Source organism: Schistocerca americana, chromosome 5 (assembly GCF_021461395.2).
Source record: "Schistocerca americana isolate TAMUIC-IGC-003095 chromosome 5, iqSchAmer2.1, whole genome shotgun sequence".
Lineage (NCBI taxonomy): Eukaryota > Metazoa > Arthropoda > Insecta > Orthoptera > Acrididae > Schistocerca > Schistocerca americana.
In genome coordinates this window covers 416,789,151-416,813,428 of record NC_060123.1, presented here as the reverse complement: position 1 = coordinate 416,813,428, position 24,278 = coordinate 416,789,151, and the positions used below count along the sequence as shown (strand labels likewise).

Here is a 24,278-nt window from a genome sequence, read left to right as displayed (position 1 = left end):
TATCCAAACTGTTACGCCTGATATGCTACAGAGAGTGTGGAACGAGTTGGAGTATTGGGTTGATATTGCTCGAGTGTCTGGAGGGAGCCATATTGAACATCTCTGAACTTGTTTTTGAGTGAAAAAAAACCTTTTTAAATACTCTTTGTAATGATGTATAACAGAAGGTTATATTATGTTTCTTTCATTAAATACACATTTTTAAAGTTGTGGTATTCTTTTTGAATCACCCTGTACTGTATTTTATACCTTATTTGGCTGTAACATCAGTTTCTTTACATTTAGAAAATTTTAATTGTAACATTGAAATTATACAAGATTAATAATGGAACATTTTGTGAGCAGTTGTTAAAATTCTGTATAAGGGAAAGCAGAGAGGCTGTGAGTCAGTCAGTTGTTGTTGTTGAGTCTGCTTGAGAGTCTGTTTGTCAAAGAGATCAGTGATGTCTGTGAAGTGCTTTGTTTAATCATGTTGAGAATGCAGTTCTGTTGTCAATAAATAATGAGAAGTTGCAAATTTATTTTCTTTCATCAAAATGAACTCCATGAAAAGTTAAGTAATTTTAAGTAACAATTAAGAAGAATGTAGAATCGTTACAATTGGTGGAGGAGCCGGGATCGATGTTTGAAATGTGGAAATATTTTTAACAAGTGACTGTTTCAGGTGAATATAAGACAAATGTCAGGCATAAATTGTCTTGAAAAATTTTGTGTTATGGATGCGCAGAACAAATGGATGTAGCCACATGGGAAGAGTTGGTGTGGATAAACAGGACCAAATTATTGGACACCACCACAACGATCAGACAAATAACAGTTTATTTTCTTAATTAGTGTTTTTGTGAAAGTGACAATCATTTTTGTGTGGGAAGTTTTTATATTTTGAAATTTACTATGGCCAATAACGACAAGGTAAAAATGAGTGAGGAACCAATGGAAAACACTTCAGACCTAGGAGCAAGTATCATTGAACTGTCGCCCAATAGTAATCAAAGTGCAGATTGAAGCTTTTGTGGAGTGGGTACCAGTGAAAATGTAACCACGAGTACTCCAATTGTGCAGGGAAGAGTTGGTAGAGATGATTTGTTAATGTTATTAATGCAGCATATGAAAGAAGCTAAGGAACAGATGGGACAGATTAGGCAAGAAGTGAAGAAACAGATGGGACAGATAAGGCAGGATACTAGTAAGATCCAGGATGGTTTAGCAGCACTAAAAATTACTGTTCAGCCAGGGCAGGGTGAACTCAATACTCATGTAGCAGTGGTAGAAGGAAGGTTAGAGATAATAGAAACTAACTTCCCACAAGAGTTGTCCAAAAACAAGGAGAGTGTAGTGGTTTAAAAAAAAAATAAAAATAAAAAAAAAAAAAAGAGAGAGAGAGAGAGAGAGAGAGAGAATAAAAGAAAAGGAAAAAAGGTTGAAAATGTGGGAAGAAATGGTGAATAAAAAGGGGGTTTTAAAATCGTAAATGACCGTGCAAAAAGGAAAGAATGAAATGCAAATCGGACTTCGTATTACAGAAAAGCTATAGTTGGGGTGGTCCTTGTGGCGTTTTTGAGCAAAAGTTAAACCAATTTCCACTACAAAACTTACTGAAAAGAAACAGAGAATAACAAAATGTAACTGACAGGGGGAAGTGGCGTAGATGAGAGATCATCCTTTACCAGGTTAACTTGTCTTCTTTCGGGCGGCGTCCAGGTCTTCAAAAATCTCCTTCATTTCTGCGTGAAAAGTCTGCTCCGAAATCTTGCAATAATTTATACCAATTAAAATCATCTTGATACTGTATGCAATTTAATTTACTTTGCTACTTCCATCCTCTGAATTTCTTAACAACTTCCACAACATGTCTACACATTAAAATCAGATCAAGACTAGCTAATAAGTTCTTTTTTTTTTTTTTTTTTTATTTTTTTTTTACGTCAGCATCAGATCACGTCTGCCTTCAGCTTCAGCTAACAAGAGACAATTGAAAACGGATAGAAAACAAAAAAGGTTACAATTTTGGTATTTTCTCTGCCGTCGAGCGCTCATACCGCTGCGACGGGATATTTTTATCTGAGGGAACGAGTGTAGCGCGGCGAAACTCAAAGTCCCGCTACAAGAGATTGAAAAATTAGATGAACATGTAGAAGTAGAAAATTAGAAACTGAAAGTAGAGGTTGTCCAGACTAGGAGAACTTTAGAAGAAAAAGTAGAATTTTACAAAAGGAACTCTGAGTCAAAACTTACAGACATTACTAATAAAATAAGTAGTGTAGAACTAAAGTGTGATGAAAAAATAGATTTGTGTAAAAGTAACATTGTACATTTAAGTAAGAAAATTGTAGAATTACAAGAGGGTGTAGCTCAAAGAAATTTTGTTAGGATCATTAATTGTGTATGGGGTGGCATACCTTCAAAATGCTTTCCAGGAGATGGGAAATTGCATCCTGTTGATTTTTTACAGCATTGTCAAGATAATTTTAGTAATGAAATGACCAATGTTAAAATTAAATTTCTTAAGAGATTTTTGGATGGAGGAGCAATCTCATGGGCCAATCAGAATGTTAATTCTACCATGTCATATGATGAATTTGAGAGAAAGTTTTTAAATAAGTTTGATCAGAATCTGAGCAAGCTGGGATTAAAAGTGAGTTTTTGAATGGTCAAATGTATAGGGAAGGCGTTGGCAACTTGTAGTGTTTTTGTGAAAACCAATTAAGGAAATTAGTACACCCAGACAAACCATTTGATGAACTAATACAAATAGATGCCTTAAAAAGGAGATTACTGAAAAGAGTACAGCAGAAGTTAATTTATGGACCAAACAACTCTGTGGATCAGTTCTTGAGATATGTAGATAAGTTGGATAGAGTCTTTGAGAGAAATGAGAGGTTAAGTAATGGCAGATTTGGCAATCAACCATCTGGGGGAGGGGGGGGGGGGGGAAGGGGGGTGAGTGACAATGAAGATCAGAATGATAATAGTGGTTACAATAGAAATGAGAACAGATGAATCAACCATAGTAATGGGAATGGAAACAGAGGGCATGACAACAGGGAGAGACCTCAGGAGAAAGGCAACAACAATTAGATAATCACCAATCAAGATGAGACAATTTAAACTGATGGACACTTCATTGGGAGCCTGTCAGCTTGGGGTGAGAAATAAGTACTGAAATCAGGTTAACACCACTGGCCTAGAGACATAAAAAATAATTACAGAAGACAGAATAATCAAAGATATTGGAGTGGAAATGACAGAACTAATGTAAGAAGAGCACATCAGATTGGCAAATTACAGTTTGACAGTAAATTCTGGAAAAGCATGAATGAAAGGGTTGAAGATAGGAGTAATAGCATCTGTAAGAATGTTGAAGAAGTTCCGTTAGAGGAGGAAACTATTTCAAGTCTATATAAACAGTGTGGCAAAGAAGTTTTTGAAGAAAATGTTGGTTCTTATGGTAATCTTGATGAGTTTGGATTAAGTAAATTAATGGAGGAAGAATCTATCACTGTTAATCACTTAAGTGATGATACTTGAACTGGTGTACTTGTCAACAATTCTGGTGATCATTGTAAAGATGTTGTAGAAGTCTCTAGTATTGGAGATGGTAGCATGTGTGGTAATATTGATAATGAAAGTGTCAGTAGTAATGATAAATGGGAGGAAGAATTAGACGGCGTGGTTTATATGAAGGTTAAAGAAGATTTAATTAATGGTGAAGAAGACGATATCAGTAGTATTTGTGAAGAATATGAGAACCAGATTGTACCAATGGAAACTGGGACGGTATCATCAGATATGAAACATGTGGACAGACATTATGACTTAGATGTGATGCTAGAAACTTTATGGGATACTTACAAGGGTTATAGTGACAGAGACAGAGTAAAAAGAGTCATCGAGGTTATTTTTGAAGAACTGCATTCCAACTGGGAAGGTAGAAGCAATAAACAGGCTTACAGTGAGATCAGTTCTGGTAAAAGTAAACAATGTGTGAAAGAGGGACATGACATCAAGCAATCATCTGATGTAGCTCTAAGCAAAATTCAGACAAGTAAGAGAAATTGTGCAGAAAAAAATGGTGTAAACAATTTGGACTTTAGAGAGAGTGAGGGTGATTTGTTGCATGAAGATGAGGAAAACACGAAGGAAAAAGTTTTAGGTTGCCCATATATATGTATAAAAGTTGCAAATTATGAGGGAGTTTGCCTCTTAGACACAGGTAGTCATGTCTGTGCCACTTCTGAAAAATTTAGAGACCAGATAAGACATAGTGCTGACTTTGAAGAATATCCTGTTATTGGAATCAAAATTAAGGGAGCAACTGGTATTCACAGTAAAGTTGTAAGCAGGCAAGCCTTAATATCTTTCACAGTTAATAATGTACAGTATAATCAAGGATGTTTTGTTGTACCTGACCTCAATGAAAACATTTTGTTGAGAGTGAATTGGATAAAAGGAGTAAATGCACTGGAATAACAAAAAGTTAAAACTCACCAACCAAAAGACAGATGTAACACATGTGACTAAACTAATTATCCAAAATTGCCTAGAGAACAATTTTCAGATTAGAAGAGTGATTTTTGCAAATGAGAAGATTGACATTAACAAGGAAGACAATGAAGAAGCATGCAGTGAAGACAAGTATGCTGAATTAGTGGCCACCAAACTAAAGGAAGCTGGGAGTCTAGACAAAGAACAGGCAGATCAATTAGGTAGTTTGTTGTGGGAATACAAAGATGTGTTTAATGAGAAACCTGAAAAAGTGAAAAAACTTTGAATGTAGACTTAAACTAAAATCTCACAAACCATTTTTCATTAAACCCTATGGCATACCCATACCAAAAAGAAAAGCTGTAGAGAAAGAACTACAAAAGATGGGAGAGTGGGAAGTAATTGAAAGGTGCAAAAGCGCATACAGTAACCTGTTGGTGGTAGTTTCCAAATGTGATGGTGGAGTAAGACTTGTGCTCGATTCAAGGCATTTAAACAAATACCTTGAGAGGGAAACTGATCACCCTGAGAATATAGATGAGTTATTACATAAGTTTGAACATACAAAATACATGTCTAGCTTAGACTTAACAGCTGGTTTCCATTAGGTACCATTGGAGATTCAGTCTAGAAAATATACCGCATTTTTGTATGGAGGAAGTTGTTATTGCTATTGTGTTGTACCATATGGCCTCAATGTATCAGCTGCAGAATTTATCAAAGCATTGGATTTTGCTCTAGGAAAAGAACTATTAAGCAAAATAATTCTTTATGTTGAAGACATACTTGTTACAGGAAAGAGTTGAGAAGAACATATATGTTTGTTGGGTGAAGTGTGTTACAGATTGAGAGAGGGAGAGGTGTCATTAAAACTACAGAAGTGCAAATCTGGAGTTAAACAGCTCAAACTTTTAGGCCATACCATCTCAGAACAAGTAATCTTCCATGATGAAGAAAAACTTGAAGCCATTGCAAAATTTCCTGCACCTAAGACTAAGAAACAACTTAAATCATTCTGTGGAATTTGTGGCTACTACTGGAAGTTTGTCAGCAATCAAGCTTTAAATGCATCATGTTTGAGCAACTTGTTGAAGAAGAACACCATTTGGGTGTTGGACAGGGGTTCTCAGGAAGCATTCAACAACATCAAGAAACAGATGTGCAATAGTAAAATGTTATACACACCTGATCGTACAGAGCCATTTTACATTATAACCGACAGCAGTGACTTCGGACTGGGATCTCATTTGTTCCAAGAAAAAATTGTAGATGGTGTGATGGAGCATAGATCAACAGCTTTTGCAAATAGAACTTTGCAAAAACATGAGAAGTCATATAATGTTACCGAAAAAGGATTGTTAGCAGTCTATTGGGCTTTCACCAAGTTCAAGAATTACTTATCAGGATATCAAGTAGTATTATACACAGACCATAAGGCTTTGATCTATATATAAGAGTGTACTCTGCAGGATAACCAGGTGGGCACTATTCCTCCAGCAGTTCAACTATACAGTAAAGTGTATAAAAAGTGAAGAAAATCCAATTGCTGATGCTCTATCAAGATTGCCAATTGGGGGAGAAGGTGAGAATAACAGTGATGAATGTGAAAAGGAATTTTGGATTATGTATCTAAAAGGGGTGAAAGATGAGAATGAAATCAGGAAAATTTGTAATGACATCCGTAGATATCAGAACCATGATTCCAACTAGAAGTTAGTTAAAAGTTATCTGGGTAAGAGAGAATATGAGGAATTAGAGCAGTATTACAAAGTGCACAAGGGTATACTTTTCAGAAGATACAGTGCAGGCAGTGATACTTGGAGATTGTGTTGGCCAGAGCAGCATATCAAAATATTGATAAAGTATGTACATGAGAGTTTCGGACATAGTGGGACACTGAAATGTATCCAAAAGATCCAAGAAAATGTATATATTTTTACAATATTGCCAGTAGAGTGAGAAAGTAATTATCTACATGTGACAGGTGCCAGAGGGTAAAAGTTAGTAATCAAACCTGCAAAAGATATATGCAAAACATCTTGCCAAAAGAACAACTACAACTTGCAGCAGTTGATCTTTATGGATCATTGCCTAAGGCTAAAGGAGGATTTTGTTACATATTTGTCATGGTAGATCTTTTTTCAAAATTCATTAAACTATATCCATTGAAGAAAGCAACAAGTATGAACATCATTTTGAAAATTAGAAGAGACTATTTCACAAAGGTAGGAAAACCAAAGAGCATACATTCTGACAACGGAGCACAATTTACTTCCAAACTTTGAAAAACATTTATTGTGGATGAGAAAATATACTGTATTCAGACATCTGCTTATTACCCGTCAGGCAATCTGGCTGAACGTTAAATGAGAGAAATAGGGAGATTATTCACAAGCTATTGCAACAAAAATTGTTGGATAGAGTATGTAGACAGCTTCGAAGATAAACTGAACAGCTTACAACATTCGTCTACTGGGTTCTCCCCATATGAAATAATGTATTACGAGAACCCACAAAATCTGATCAACAACTTAATTGTATTCCCAGCATATAAGGCTATGCGTTCACAGGAAACAGAAGAAATAGTCTGGAAAGTATGGAATAACAGGGGAAACTGAGAAAAAACAAACATGATAATAAGAATAAACCTACAAATTTTAAAATTTATAATCTGGTCCTGGTGAAATCACATGAAAAATCCAAGATTATAAGTAATGAATTAAAGAAATTCTTTGACATCTATATTGGTCCATTCAAAATTCAGTCTATGCCACACCCAAATGCCTACAGGTTAGCCTCAGGAGGAAACATCTTTGTGTCAAGTGCGTAGAGAGCACTAGGTCTCTAAGCTATGTAGCATTCTACTTTTCTTCTTTTCGTTTTCGGATGCTACATCTTTTACTCATCTATAAACCTGTAATGAAGTTAGTTATCTCTAACTGAAAATACTATCCATTCTCAGTAGTGTAAGTTTTCTGTACATAATATGACTATTATGTGACATTATTTGAGCAATAATTTGAAAATGTAATTTGTGTACTAAATTTGACTTTCTTACAGTAGTGATTGACCAATAATTTATAATTATTTTGTAACTCTAAAGATGTGTAAATAAGCATGTCAGACAATAGTTACTACTATAACAGAAACATAAGTGAAAAAGATATTTTAAAACTAGTTCATGAGAAATGAGTTGTGTACAACATAGTGAGAAAGTTATGACAGCTTTGTAGAGATGAGGATGATAATAGATTAAAGTGTGTACTACGTATATAATAAGTATTGTAAGTATTGTTAAGAAACTACTTTCTGGCTATCACACTCTGCGGACAATCTGTATTAGTAAGTAATGTTTACATTTCCTGTGCATGATACAAGCTTTATGAACCTGTGATGATGTTCAGGAGGTAATTGGTGAGACAATATATAGTCCTGGGAGTAAAAGACAATTTTCTAGATCCATATGTGTGTGTACTGTACCGTGTATAATATTTATTGATAAGTTAGTGTTAGCATTTTCATGACATTATATAATTTGGGAGTATATAAGATAATGGAGACTATTGTAGTTATATTATGTAAAGCATGTATTTGGTTTGTGGGAAGGGATAGCATGAAGTAGATCAAAGGTGGTTCTATGAGAATTACAGGCATGGACATGATTTTATGAATTTGCTAATGAGATGAACAAATGGACAACCGTAAAGATGTACATGTTTTACTAAATGGTCAAGTTGCAATGTGCCATAAGACATTTTGTGAAAAGTTTGTTATTACAAAATGGTGTAATGATGAGCAGTCTCTGAGCTCGTTTGATATGATAAAGAGTTAAATGAGAACTGGCGGGGGATCAAATATATTGTATAGTGGAATATACTGAAATATTAATCAAAAAGAAAGGATACATATAATTCATTTTTGGTTCATTGACTTCAGTCTGTATATAGCTAAATCTTTACAGTTTAGAGATGTTTAATTTTGCGTCATTTTGTTTGTAAATATTCTAGTTGTATAGGGTAATATGTGAATGCTATTGATATATTCATACCTGATGTGACCTTAATTGTAACCTACATTAGTACTTTTGAGAAATGAGTTCATCCCTGTTCCTACCTAGAGAACTGTATTAGTAAGTAATGTTTACATTTCCTGTGCATGATATTAACTTTATGAACCTGTGATGATGTTCAGGAGGTAATTGGTGGGACAATATATAGTCCTTACCTCACCTGGAAGTGAAAATTAAAAAAATGTGAAACTAATAAGGGACTGTCCTATTGCAGCGTAGAGACTGCCAGAAAAAGAGGGGTTGCAGATGCAAGGTGGACAGCACGAACGGACTGATGATTGTGAGCTGCCAATTCGTTAAGAAGTGCAATGTGAACCAGTGACTGGAGTGACAGCTAAGAAAAGAAAACAAGAAAACTTCGATTTTTTTCAGAGTTGTGTTTATGTATTTAGCAGCCATTCATACAAGTAATACTTGCAAGAGAGGCTGGGGGGGGGGGGGGGGGGGATAAAAATACAGCCTTCCCCAAAATTCATATGAAATGTCTGAGTCCACCTTCTTTTTTTTCTATATGCATCCAGATAGTTATCAGACAATTCACTGCTTCCTAAGGCCTTGCATGTATGTCTTTTTATGTATCATTATATTCTATTTGATAAAAAAAAAAAAAAAAAAAAAAAAAACTTGATATTCATTGCAAAGGGGTATGGAATGTTCTAGAGGAACACATATTCTCAGCATTATCAAGAGATTGTTGTCATTAACAAAATTATGTACAAATGCTGGATTGAATGTATAATAAAGAAATTGAAGGAATAAACTTTTGGCACAAAATATTAAAATGCTGTGGAAGTGTTGGCAAAGGTGACCGGCACCTCTAATTACCATAATTACAATCAAGTAATGAGTTAACACAAAGAACTTCATTATCTTGAGAAATGACTTGAAAGTTATGAGCAAGCGATGTATTTCCATTTGTTATTTATTTTTATGTCTTCCTCTGCATTTAATAGTCCTTGTAATTACATTTCTAATTAACTCTCAACTTGTTTACATCCCAAAATTTTGCAATTTCAGAATTTGAGGCTATATTTGTAACTTTCTCGTACGCAGTTAGATAAAATTAAGATTTGTGATGCCATTACATGTTAGTAACCAAATCCAAACTGTAATTAATTATGTAACTAAAATAATATGAGAGACATTATTGTGATTAAAGTTCAGAATGATTTAGAATGATTTGCTTATGGAAAACTAAAGATATTACTAGAAAAGATTGTTATTCAAATATTGTATTGTATACCGTATTCGGCTGTAACATCAATTTCTTTATGTTTTGTAAATTTTAATTGTAACATTTAAATTATACAAAATTAATAATGGAATATTTTGTGAGCGACTGTTAAAATTCTATATAAGGGAAAGCAGCGAGCCTATGAGTCAGTCAGTTCTTATTGTTGAGTCTGCTTGAGAGTCTGTTTGTAAAAGAGATCAGTGATGTCTGTGAAGTGCTTTGCTTAAACGTGTCAAGAATGCAGTTCTGTTGTCAATAAATAATAAGAAGTTGCAAATTTATTTTCTTCTATCAAAATGAACACCAGGAAAAGGTTAAGTAATTTTAAGTAATGATTAAGAAGAATGTAGCATCATTACACAGTTCCAGTACAACATCTGAGGTGGTAGATGTCAAGCTTTGTGGTTCTCTCATCATCATCAATCAAGCCATGTATCTGAACCCAGAAAATATGCAGGACACTACCCAGTGTGCTGGGTCTGATATTGGATCCACAGCCTTCTTTCCACCAGTGGCAAGAGGCAAGTGGAAGCCACCATTGCTTTCTATCTTTCTGCTGCTGGATCTGAGAAGGCTTTTCTACCATCATGAGCATCCAGAACTGCACCACAGTCTTCACACCAGGCCATGCCCATCTCATCCTTTGCACACCAGCCAGGACAGTTTTTGACCTATGGGCCAATTCAAGGGGAGAAGAATCTTGTACTCCCACTGAATGTACCATTAGAGCACTCGATATAATTAAACATATGTCCAGCAATATCACTAGGCAAGATGCAAAAGGATACAAATGCTGGCATCAGGTTTCACGGAAAAACAAGTAAGGTCTGCCCCAGGCTGCCACAACCTCATTTATCAAAACCAGCTAATGCTTACAGCAAATTTTTTTTTTTTTTTTTTTTTTTTTTTGCATCATCTAATGATGAGGCTTTGCTTCATGGTTTTCTCCCAGACTGTGATTTTGACTTTGTTTTTACCTACTGTAAACTTTTTGCTAATGAAGGACTGCTTTCACTTGTTGTTGTTGATGGTTGGTGTTTTCAGTGAATGAAATGATAGCACATGGGTGACCAAAAGCAGAGTTTGCATCAAAGTGCTCCCTAGTTGAACCAACAAACTGTGTTCTCCAGCAATGACATGCACATTATTCAACAAACTTTTAAACTACTGTATTGACCACCAGGTATTCACCTCCTGAAGCCTTTTGTTTTGTGTATTTACAGAAGAATCAGAAACTATTACTTTCTGTGACTTAAATTTATATGAATTGTGCTTAATAAAATCTGTATTGTGGAAGAAGCAGATTTACAAATTATATGGTCTTGACCATATAAGAAACAAAGCTAAACAAACTATTAACAATTTAAGCTTTCAGTCAAAAGGCCTTCTTCATAAACAGAAAGCACACACACACACACACACACACACACACACACACACACACACACACAAGCACAACTCACTACACATATGACAAGACCACTGTCTCTAGCCACTGTGGCCTGACTCAGTCAGCCATGTTTGTGTGATTTGTGCTTGTGTGAATGTGTGTGTGCCTTCTATGTCTGAAGAAGGCCATTTGGATGAAAGCTTAAATGTTCAGTGGTCTTTTCATTGTTCCTGTCTGTGACCCAGTGGTTCCCCTATGTGGTCAGAAGAAATCTATCTCTTTGATAATATTGTTATTATTCAAGAAATAAAGATACACATTTTTTAAGACAAACTGCTGTCAAGCCACAAAAAATTCATAAGGCAAACTCTTAAACTTAGGAAACAAATGAACAACAATGCAATATGGCATTTTGCTATCCTAGGTAAGGCATTCTGGAAACAAATCAGTATTTTATTTTATTTATTTTTATTTCATCTACATATTTAAAAGATCTGAGAAAAATTCTTCATGTCATAGTGTAATTTGCAACTCCTTCTTGAGTTATGACTGTGATATATATAATTCAATTTTGTAGTGAGAAAGATTGTCAGTTATAAAGGTCATAATTGAATAAATGTATTGTAAAGTGGTGGTCAGCACCCCTCTTTTTAATACGAGTACAGCAGGAGGTTCTTGTAGGCACTTCACACTCAATTCTGAAGACCTTTTCCCATGTGGTAAATACATTTTAATGCTAATGTGTCACCCTAAAAGGCCTCTGTGGATGGAATTAATCAAAATAGGCAGACTTTGAGATACTGATATCCAAAGTATTGAGAATTATCCAAATGGTACACACTGCTGAATACAGTTGTTTCAATATTTAGAGGATGTGATGTTTCCATCTACCCTTGTTATTTAAGCTTACCAGACAAAAAATTAATCACTTCAAGGAGACATCATTTTAATACCATATAACACCATCTCTAGCCTTGACAATGGCCTGAATTCAGTGAGGAGCAGAGTCCATAACTTTCTTCACGTATGCTATATCCAGCTGAAGCAACTTATTTGAGGATCACATCCTCTAGAGTTACCAAATTATGTGGATGTTGTTGCTACATTACACCAACTGCTCCAAACAGCACCCCACATTTTCTAAGGGAGTAGGTAATTTAGTGGGACAACCAAGATAGAATAGTGTGTTTGATTGTTTGTCAAGCAAGGAAAATGTGTGTGCACCTCTGCGCACACAATTATAGACATTTAGAAACGTGGGAGTGTGTATGCAGCACACACAACATATAATTGTAGAATAAAGGACAATACTTGCTTTCCAAAAATGTTGAAGAAAACATCTTAGTTTATTTTCATGGTAACTTGAATGACTGGGTCATGTTAAGGCATGAATATCTCTCCTAAAATATCAAATATCACAGAAGCACCTTCATCATCAACTACACCCTAAACACATCATAGACAAAATGCCTCATTTGGTTGTTGGTGCACTCAACACCTTTCAGCATTTAAGAAGGCAAAATAGCAACTTTTTGGACACCATCACATGCCTCAAGTCAGCTACTGTCCAGTTTCTGTGTTGTTTGGACCACTGAAGATATACGGCTCAGAGATAAATGGTCTTTTGGAGGGCAACTGACATCACATGTCTATTTCAAGCAGTTTCTTTGTGATTTTTGTTTGGAAAGTGGTTGAGTTGGATGTGAATTCAGTGAACAGCAGCAGTTCCTGTGATGTTTCATACCAACTGTCGTTGATAAAACATGACACTTGTGTTTGTCCCAGTAAGGTTAGAATCTTTTTACAACTACTATTCTTATGTAATTTTGCATAACTGCAATTGGTACACTATTCCTGGTAGACCAATGGAGAGTCTGCACTATACACCAACAAAGCAGTCAACTTCATTCACAGTGTGCTGGTTCCCTTACACATACCACTTCACTGCCATGACTGCAGTGGAGGGTCATATGGTAACATGGTAGAGTGCGCTCTTTTAAGATGTGGCTAATGTTTTGACCAGGGAATGTATTTGGAGACCTAGGAATTTTGACCAATATTCTTTCCATATATACTGACCTTCTGGTGCAGTAAGAATCTCCTGTTGGCTTTTATGCTCAGCATAGCACTGGATGTAGTCAGTTTTTCTGTGAAGTATTGTTAGCAAATTTACTGTGAACCTATTCAGAATATCTGCAAACATCTGGCTGGCTTAGTCTGTAGAGCAGTGAGCAATTTGTTAATAGTGACAGTGGCCATGTTATTTGAAAATATTCTGAAGTAAGTTGCTTGCTTTGTTAGAGGACAAATGTAGCTTCACACATACACTCTCTCACACACACACACACACACACACACACACACACACACACACACACACACATTGCCTTTGGGTTAAGATTTTAGCCAGTTACTCACTTGTCCTCTGATTCCATTTCTCAAGGAATGTCATGTGACTGGAAAAGTCAAAGACTTTTGAAAGAAATATGTGAAACAGAAATGTCTTCTTGTGTGAGTATTCCAAAACATTATTTGTCACTTTAAAACATTATTTGTCACTTTAAATGCAGAAGTAGGTTTCTGAATGGAATACTGGTTTTTACAAACAATATGGAAGCTGTCAAGATACTTCACATTTCTGGCAGACAGTCATTTTTCAAAGACTTTAGATAACGTTGTCAAAAGAGAGATGGAATGATATGTAACTCCTGCACCACTGGATTTTTTTGTAAACGGACTTCATAGCTGCAGATTTCAATGTGTCATGGACCACATCTTGAGTCACTGAAGTTTTGGGAATTTAAATCAAAACTTTACTTCACTGATTATTGCAAGCTTTTAGCAATTTACCTGAAATATTGTCTACAGTTACTGGTCTTTTGCTTCTTAAAGAAGTCATAGTCTTTCTTATTTCATTTACTGTTGTGAGAGCTGTACTTATCTGTTCTAATGAGACAGGGAAATGTTCTTTCTGTAATTATGTGGATGGTGGGGTTTCGGGTTCCGCTGGATAGGTCAGGAGTCCACTACACGCAGCAAGCGGCTACACGGGTTGCAGGGGTTGTGTGGCGTGGACTGGGCGGTTTTTTAGGTTAGATGGCCTTGGGCAAGTACAGAAAGGGCAACAGCCTCAAAGGGTGCGGGGCAAAGTCAGGACATGCAGGGGCCAAGCAGCAATCGGTATTGTAATTGTAAACTGTCGAAGCTGCATTGGTAAAGTACCGGAACTTCAAGCGCTGATAGAAAGCACCGAAGCTGAAATCGTTATAGGTACAGAAAGTTGGTTGAAGCCAGACATAAATTTTGCCAAAATTTTTACAAAGGCACAGACGGTGTTTAGAAAGGATAGATTGCATGCAACCGGTGGTGGCATTTTTGTCGCTGTTAGTAGTAGTTTATCCTGTAGTGAAGTAGAAGTGGATAGTTCCCGTGAATTATTATGGGTGGAGGTTACACTCAACAACCAAGCTAGGTTAATAGTTGGCTCCTTTTACCGACCTCCCGACTCAGCAGCATTAGTGGCAGAACAACTGAGAGAAAATTTGGAATACATTTCACATAAATTTTCTCAGCATGTTATAGTCTTAGGTGGAGATTTCAATTTACCAGATATAGACTGGGACACTCAGATGTTTTGGACAGGTGGTACGGACAGAGCATCGAGTGACATCATACTGAGTGCACTATCCGAAAATTACCTCGAGCAATTAAACAGAGAACCGACTCGTGGAGATAACATCTTGGACCTACTGATAACAAACAGACCTGAACTTTTCAACTCTGTAAGTGCAGAACAGGGAATCAGTGATCATAAGGCCGTTGCGGCATCCCTGAATATGGAAGTTAATAGGAATATAAAAAAAGGGAGGAAGGTTTATCTGTTTAGCAATAGTAATAGAAGGCAGATTTCAGACTACCTAACAGATCAAAATGAAAATTTCTGTTCTGACACTGACAATGTTGAGTGTTTATGGAAAAAGTTCAAGGCAATCGTAAAATGCATTTTAGACAGGTACGTGCCGAGTAAAACTGTGAGGGACGGGAAAAACCTACCATGGTTCAACAACAAAGTTAGGAAACTACTGCGAAAGCAAAGAGAGCTTCACTCCAAGTGTAAACGCAGCCAAAACCTCTCAGACAAACAGAAGCTAAATGAGGTCAAAGTTAGCGTAAGGAGGGCTATGCGTGAAGTGTTCAGTGAATTCGAAAATAAAATTCTATGTACCAACTTGACAGAAAATCCAAGGAAGTTCTGGTCTTACGTTAAATCAGTAAGTGGCTCGAAACAGCATATCCAGACACGCTGGGATGATGATGGCATTAAACAGAGGATGACACGCTTAAAGCTGAAATACTAAACACCTTTTTCCAAAGCTGTTTCACAGAGGAAGACCGCACTACAGTTCCTTCTCTAAATCCTCGCACAAACAAAAAAATGGCTGACATCGAAATAAGTGTCCAAGGAATCGAAAAGCAACTGGAAACACTCAACAGAGTAAAGTCCACTGGACCTGATGGGATACCAATTTGATTCTACACAGAGTACGCGAAAGAACTTGTCCCCCTTCTAACAGCTGTGTACCACAAGTCTCTAGAGGAACGGAAGGTTGCAAATGATTGGAAAAGAGCACAAGTAGTCCCAGTCTTCAAGAAGGGTCATCGAGCAGATGCGCAAAACTATAGACCTATATCTCTCACATTGATCTGTTGTAGAATTTTAGAACATGTTTTTTGCTGACGTATCATGTCGTTTTTGGAAACCCAGAATCTACTCTGTAGGAATCAACATGGATTCCAGAAAAAGCGATCGTGTAAGACCCAACTCGCTTTATTTGTTCATGAGATCCAGAAAATATTAGATACAGGCTCCCAGGTAGATGCTATTTTCCTTGACTTCCGGAAGGTGTTCGATACAGTTCCGCACTGTCGCCTGATAAACAAAGTAAGAGCCTACGGAATATCAGACCAGCTGTGTGGCTGGATTGAAGAGTTTTTAGCAAACAGAACACAGCATGTTGTTATCAATGGAGAGACACCTACAGACGTTAAAGTAACCTCTGGCGTGGCACCGGGGAGTGTTATGGGACCATTGCTTTTCACAATATATATAAATGACCTAGTAGATAGTGTCAGAAGTTCCATGTGGCTTTTCGCAGATGATGCTGTAGTATACAGAGAAGTTGCAGCATTAGAAAATTGTAGCAAAATGCAGGAAGATCTGCAGCGGATAGGCACTTGGTGCAACGAGTGGCAACTGACCCTTAACATAGACAAATGTAATGTATTGCGAATACATAGAAAGAAGGATCCTTTATTGTATGATTATACGGTAGCGGAACGAACACTGGTAGCAGTTACTTCTGTAAAATATCTGGGAGTATGCATGCGGAACGATTTGAAGTGGAATGATCATATAAAATAAATTGTTGGTAAGGCGGGTACCAGGTTGAGATTCATTGGGAGAGTCCTTAGAAAATGTAGTCCATCAATAAAGGAGGTGGCTTACAAAACACTCGTTCAACCTATACTTGAGTATTGCTCATCAGTGTGGGATCTGTACCAGATCGGGTTGATAGAGGAGATAGAGAAGATCCAAAGAAGAGCAGCGCATTTCGTCACAGGGTTATTTGGTAACCGTGATAGCGTTACGGAGATGTTTAGCAAACTCAAGTGGCAGACTCTGCAAGAGAGGGGCTCTGCATCGCGGTGTAGCTTGATCGCCAGGTTTTGAGAGGGTGCGTTTCTGGATGAGGTATCGAATATATTGCTTCCCCCTACTTATACCTCCCGAGGAGATCACGAATGTAAAATTAGAGAGATTCGAGCGTGCATGGAGGGTTTCAGACAGTTGTTCTTCACACGAACCATACGCGACTGGAACAGAAAAGGGAGGTAATGACAGTGGCACATAAAGTGCCCTCCGCCACACACCGTTGGATGGCTTGCAGAGTATAAATGTAGATGTAGATGTAGATGTAGAATTTAGTGGACCCAAGTGGATTGTAAATCCACATGTGAGATGGATAGTGAAGCAGTCAACATTAGATATGAAGACCACCCAGTATATGATCCAAACACAATAAGTAATCTACTCAGTAAGTACTCTAATTTTGATCAATCAGCCTCTGTCATAGGTGTGCAAGCTGAGGCATCAAATTATTTCACACAGCATTTGATATAATTTATGGAGATGAATTAACAGGAGACATTTAACATAATACAAAAGCTAAATTACCAAAAATCATCTGGATCTGACAGTATCCTCAGCAAGGAGGTAAGGAAATGTGTGCATGAAATGACCAACACCTTACCTTTCTTGTTAACTGTAGCATTAAAGAAAAAATATAGTATCCAAGTGCCTTGAAAACAAATGTGACTGATCTAATGCATAAGAAGTTATGTAAGAAAGATGTTTCAAATTACAGACCAATATCATTATTCCAAACCCCACGTAAAATATTTGAGGCTGTTATCTTATTTCAGATCATTATCTTCTTCTCAAGGCATGAAGTGCTCACAATTTAGGTAAGACTTAAGCATTTTCACTGCTGGTATCAAATTCTTTCATGAAGTACACAATACTATAAAACATGGATTGAACACTGATGGTGTATTTCTAGAGTTGAGCAAAACTTTTGATTTGGTAAACTTTGTACTTCTCTTGAGGAGAGTGAGGGAATACAATATAAAGCAAGCATCAGTGAAACTTTTAGTCTCATATACAATGAATCAGAAACAGGGTAACAAACTTAAACATTAAACTGATGGTAAGATTAATAATATTGAATTTCTCTTCAACTTAAACATTATACATTACACTGACAAAACCTAGTCTTATTCTATGGCAAAGACTCTGAAGAACTGGATTCTTCTGCAGCTAACAGGGTATTAAAAATAAATAGGATACATATTTCCAAGATGTGGGACTAAAAACCAATGTAAGCAAATCACTGCTTCTAACATTTGCAACTGGCAACTCATATTACTCAAGTGTAAATGATGTACATGGTATAATTACAGCTGAAGTGGACAACTGTAAATTCCTTGATGTCCATGGTGATTGAAATCCCTGATGGATAAGCCATACTACATTGAGCGTAGTAAAACAAGTCAGAAATTGTACATTAAAAATCGTGAAAATTATGTATTATCGGATAATCTATCCCTGTCTTAATTACCACATTGAAGTATGGGTGTATGCTGCAGACACACAACTTAACAGGGTACTGCTACCACAAAAAAGGGAGATAAATTTATTGATGGATTCCACATAAGAGAATCTCATCATGAAGATCTCATACAGCACAGATACTTCACAGTCTGTTCCTTGTGCCTCTATGAATTAAGTAATTTTTGGTCTGTTTGCAAAATGAAGTAATAAAATGTAGTATACATGTCAAAAACACCAACTGCAACTATAATTCTCCTTCAGACAAAGAACAAAAGTAAAAATTAGACCAGAGTCCATACATCAGTGACTGATATGGCACAATAAGCTGCCACAGTCTCTGGAAACAGGAAACCCTTGCCTCTTCACGTCAAACCTCATTCAAAAAAAAAAAAATAAATAAATAAAAATAAAAATAAAAAAATAAAAATAAAAAAATAAAAAAATGTAAATTCACTCAAAGACTTATAAAATAACACAAATAAAATATATTTAGAACACAATATAACTGGACAGATAAAACATGTACTAAGTAAGTGGTGGCTGGTGGCAGGAGGACACAGACACGCAAAGGTTATGGAATTTCACAAGCTTTCAGAACCAGTGGCTCCTTCTTTTGGCAGAAGGGTTGAAGAGGAAGAAAGGGAGCTGAAGAAAGAGGTCTGGTGAGGTTCAGGAGATGGGGAAGGTTTGGAAAAGTCATCCAGAACCCCAGGTCAGGCAAGACTTACAAGATAAGATGAGAAGGAAATAAGACATAAAATATTTTAAGGTTTTTATGAATAAAAATGCAATGTTATGAAAATGTAAATATGGTACAAAGATCTCTGGTTTTATAAAAATTAGGACTGCTTCTGGTTGTAAATTAATTATACTTGTAATGCTAATATTTGTAAATATTGTAATGAATTTGATATGTACTATTGATTCTTGTAATTAATAGTGCATGTAATACTAAAACCATTGTATATGACATACACAATATATTATACTCATTACTCCAATTAAAATTTGTAAATATATAAATTTCATTGCAGGTATATACCTTGTCTAGCACCCAAGGCAAATACGGGCGTTGATCATCAAGAACAAGAATCTTAACATTGCTGTGTTGGGAAGCACGCAGTGAAGGACCCAAATTTTCAACAGTCCACTTTCTTAGTCCTTGTGGTGTCCATCCAAGTGAGTTAACCACTAGTATAATACCTATACCATTTGCTGGTTCGTTTCCTGTAGACACTGCCCAAAACTCAATACCATTTTCTTTGTAGGCATCAAGGAATCTGAAATGTCGGGAAATCATAATGAAGCAAGTGACTAAAATTTATTAGAGCATCTAATTTACAAATGAAAATATGATATGCGGAAAAATGAATGTAAGAAAAATTATATTTCACAGTATGATACTATGATGAACAAAGAAATATATGAAAAGTGAAATTTACCTCTGTAATGATGTTAGGTCTAATATAATCAAACAATTGAAACTCCAGGTAGGTAAACAATGTAGGAAAACACAAATTGCTACTTACCATAAAGAAGACACGTCAAGTTTCAGACAGGCACAATTAAAAGACACTTTCATTAAGCTTTTGGCCAATGCCTTCATCAGTAAAAGAGAGACACACACTATTCATACACACAAGCAAGCACACCTCATGCACACAGAACCACCAACTCAAGCATCTCAGGCCGGAATGCAACTATAATGTGGGATGCAAGCAGAAATCTGGAGGTGGCGGGAAAGGTAGAGGAATCGTAGTGTATGGGTAGGATCCCTATTCATCACTGTTGATACCACCGCCCTATACACGAACATCCCTCATGGCCATGGTCTTACCGCTACTGAACACTCCCTTTCATGACATCCTTCAGACTCCAAACCCACTACCTTATTTCTTATATACCTTAGATATTTTATCCTAATCCACAGCTACTTTTCATATGAAAGGAAGGTATACAAACAAATCCACAGAGCAGCCATGGACACCCGCATTGCACCCTCCTATACCAACCTTTTTATGGGCCACCTTCCTAGCTTTTCAAAACAAGAAACTGCCAATCTGGTTCAGGTTCATTGATGATATCTTCATGCTCTGGACTCAGGGCCAAGACACCCTGTCTTCGTTCCTTCACAACTTCAGCACCTTCTCTCCCATTCGGTTCGTGTGGTTCTTGTCAACCCAGCATGCCACCTTCCTATGTGTTGACCTCCTCCTCTCTGATGGCTCCATCCACACCTCTGTCCACATTAAACCCACAAAACACCAACAGTACCTGCATGTTGACAGCTGTCATTCCTTTCACACCAAAAAATCTCTCCCATACAGCCTGGTCAGTATGCTGAGGTTATCACCAAAGCCTTCATAGACAGGCACTATCCCCCAGACCTAGTCTGCAAACAGATCTTCCATGCCATTTCCCCCCACATCCCCCAATCCCCCCACCACCCCCAAGAACCAGCCACAAAGGAGTGTCCCCTTCATTAACCAGTACTATCCCGGACTGGAACAACTGAACCACATCCTACACCAGAGCTTCAGTTAACTATCATCATGCCCTGAAATGAGGGTCATCCTACTCAAGATACTTCCCACCCTTCCTAAAGGGGTGTACCATCATTCACTCAACCTCCACAACATCCTAGTCCATCCCTGTGCCACTCTCAACCCCAACCGCTTGCCACAAGGATCATAGCCCTGTGGAAGACCCAGGTGCAAAATGTGCCCAATCCACCCACCCAGCACTTTCTATTCCAGTCCTGTATTGGGCTAATTGTACAGCATTACTTGTAGCCTGACAAGGCACAAACAGATTTTATGAATTTTACAATAGTTAGTTATTAATTAGATTCTAACAACCTCCTCTCCTCGGCAATGTATTTGATGACTCAATCCACATCTTTGAAGGTTCGACCTGAAGCTATGTTTTATGGAACATGATTCATGAATTAATAGTTGTACGAGTACATTAAATTACATATGAACAAGACTCCTATTTCCATAGTTAAGGTAAGAAGTTTCACATATTACTTAAGCACTGCAAATGAATGTTAACAAATGATCTGTTTAGCGCTAACTGATTGTTTCCTTAATATCTGTGTTTCCTTTTTTACTGTTTTACTATTCAAATGCATTTTTTCATGTTATCAGATGTATTAGCCACAAGTTTCTCTTTAGCTACAAACAAAAATTTTATGATTATTAAATTGAAAGATACTGACTTTATATGGTAATCAGCCCATGTCTGGTAATACTGGTCGAGGAGAAGAGAGGCACCAATAAAATCATGGTTTGTTTTCATCCATATGGGTGGACTCCATGCTGCTGCTTTCAACTTCAGGGTTTGGTTCCTTAGATTCTGGGCCCATTTAATCAAAGGCATCTGTGAAAGACAACATTATGTAAATCAAGTCATATGTGATCAATTTTTCATAGTATTATTCTACGAAAGAGTCATTTATTTGTCTCTGAATACAATAATACCATGCAGTTCTGTACAAATTTTGTATATTAAAATCCTCTGGTTTTAATAAAACTTGTCAACAAATGACTCAACATTTCTCAATATTATCCAACTGTTACAACTTTGTTGTTAGTCACTTTGTTGTCATAAGAATGAAAGGAGACTATGCAATAATAAGTGTGTTATGAATATGAGTACAGTGTCAGTTCAGGAAGAGCATATAAACTCATTGTAAAAGCTCTTTTAAGAGACATGATACTTAACACGTTACTCCTTAGCTTTCTGCCAAAGCGAAAGCAGTTGAAATTAAAGGCTATCAAGAGATAAGGTGACAAACAGTAAAGGCTATCAAAAGCTAAAGCTAACAACTATTAACACTTATAAAATGTTTAACCTTGAGTTCTACTTCTAGAGCTAACCCTTTCAGAGCTGAATTTTTTTCTGTAAGAAGGAACACTTTGTAATGCTGTAATGCCTTTTACATGAACTTTTTAATGATTTTAGAAGCATAGTGCAGTTAAATGTGAACTCTTTTACACACACAATACATATAAAATTCACCATGTTTTTAGTTAAGAATAAAATATATCAGGAATTTTGTTCATAATGTTTCACAATCTTTGGCTGATCAATAGTAACATATTTATTTTGTTTCCTGCACCAGCATTCAACTTTGTCAGTTTCATACAATAAAAATTGTAACCTAGGACACATACTTTGTTGTAAACCTTCTTTACCATTGTTATGTCATCTCTACTGCAAATTTGTTCTAAAAATCCTCTTTCCTTCTTCAGTGCCTCTTATCTGGAATTAGGAAAGAATTGGAAAATGGGTGACTCTGACAGTTCCAGCAGCATAAATGTTTTCTTGTTTCATTGCTAAGAAAAGCTTGTACGAAAAAAAGAATGAACAAAACGTCTCATTTTTTACTTTCACTCTCTGGCCTAAGTGTAAAACTACTGTTGGTCCTTACTTAAATTCCTTCAACAAACATTCCTGAGATTCAGTTGGTGCTCCCTGCAAAAGAATAGCCGGCGGGAGTGGCCGAGTAGTTCTAGGCGCTACAGTCTGGAACCGCACGACCGCTCTGGTCGCAGGTTCGAATCCTGCCTCGGGCATGGATGTGTGTGATGTCCTTAGGTTAGTTAGGTTTAAGTAGTTCTAAGTTCTAGGGGACTGATGACCTCAGAAGTTAAGCCCCATAGTGCTCAGAGCCATTTGAACCATTTGCTAAAGAATAAAATTATAAGCTTGTTCATTATTACCGTATGGCATGTACAATTTGATACCTCATAGAGTTGTCCTGTCTTTGCATACTGTTTTACCTCAATAGGAAAGGGAAACTGTCTGGGTTGATTGCAGAAAACTTAAGGGGGGACACTGTCACAAGTGGTAAAATACCAGTGGTCATAGGTGTCAGAGGGATGCCTTTTTTAGGATAGGGAAGTGGGAAAGAAAATGAGTTTTAAGAGAGATTGGCAGACACACTCAGTTTGAGAAAACAGATGAACAGGAGTCAGATTTTAGCATACAGCCTTGATTTAAGCAATGTTTAACAGAAAGTAATCAGAAACTGCCAGTTCATCTTCGCCAAAGCAGTTATAATCCCATTAGGATGCAGTATCAGTTATCTTAAAATTACACTAGAACATTCCGGGACTGAGAAATAAAGTTGATGAACTACTCATTTGTATTGATGAAATGAATTCATCTAACCAAATTGACACAATTTGCCTCTCTGAAAATCAAGTGACTACTGGTATAGATATGTTAGACATTTCAGGATTTAAGCTAGCTTCCTACTTCTGCAAAGTAGATATGGATGGAGGAGGAGTTGCCACATTTATTAAAAACTGCCATAAATTCAAGAACATTGACATTAATAAATTCTGTTTAGAGCAGCATCTAGAAGCATGTGCAACAGAAGTAGAGTTCCATAACAGATCCTAAATAATAGTAACTATTTACCGAGCACCTTCAGGAAATTATAATCTATTCATAAATCATCTAGAAGCTCTTTTGGTTTATTTAACAGGAAGAAACAAAGAAATTTTAATTGCTGGTGACTTTAATACGGATTTTCTAATGCAATCTTCCAGTAAACATTTACTGCAGTTAGTAATGTTGCCTTTCTATCTAACTCACACTGTGAACTTTCCAACTAGGATCACTAAATCCTCAAGGACAGCCACTGATAACATTTTTATAGACAAATCAAAGGAACAAAATTACATGTGGTGTCCCACAAGGATCCATCTTAGGGCCATTGCTTTTTCTTGTGTACATTAATGATCTCTCATCAGTTACACTGCCAGAAGCAGAGTTTGTTTTGTTTTCAGATGACACAAGTATTGCAATAAATAGTATGTTGAGTGTAGTTCTAGAAAGATCTGCTAATGACATTTTCATGGATATTAATAAATGGTTTAAAACCAACTCATTGACATTAAAGTTCGAAAAGACTCAC

The 24,278-nt window shown here is 36.6% G+C and overlaps 1 protein-coding gene across 2 annotated transcripts in view; it reads right to left on the bottom strand.

The window, feature by feature from the left end:
- LOC124615902 (lysosomal acid glucosylceramidase-like) overlaps positions 1–24,278 on the bottom strand; it is a 296,037-nt gene that overhangs the window by 83,625 nt on the left and 188,134 nt on the right. For both annotated transcript variants that reach the window (XM_047144076.1, XM_047144077.1), the window contains exons 6-7: positions 21,570–21,730; positions 19,392–19,629 (exon numbers count right to left, since the gene is read on the bottom strand). In XM_047144076.1, coding sequence (XP_047000032.1) covers positions 19,392–19,629; positions 21,570–21,730 — 399 coding nt within the window. The remainder of the gene's footprint in view (positions 1–19,391; positions 19,630–21,569; positions 21,731–24,278) is intronic.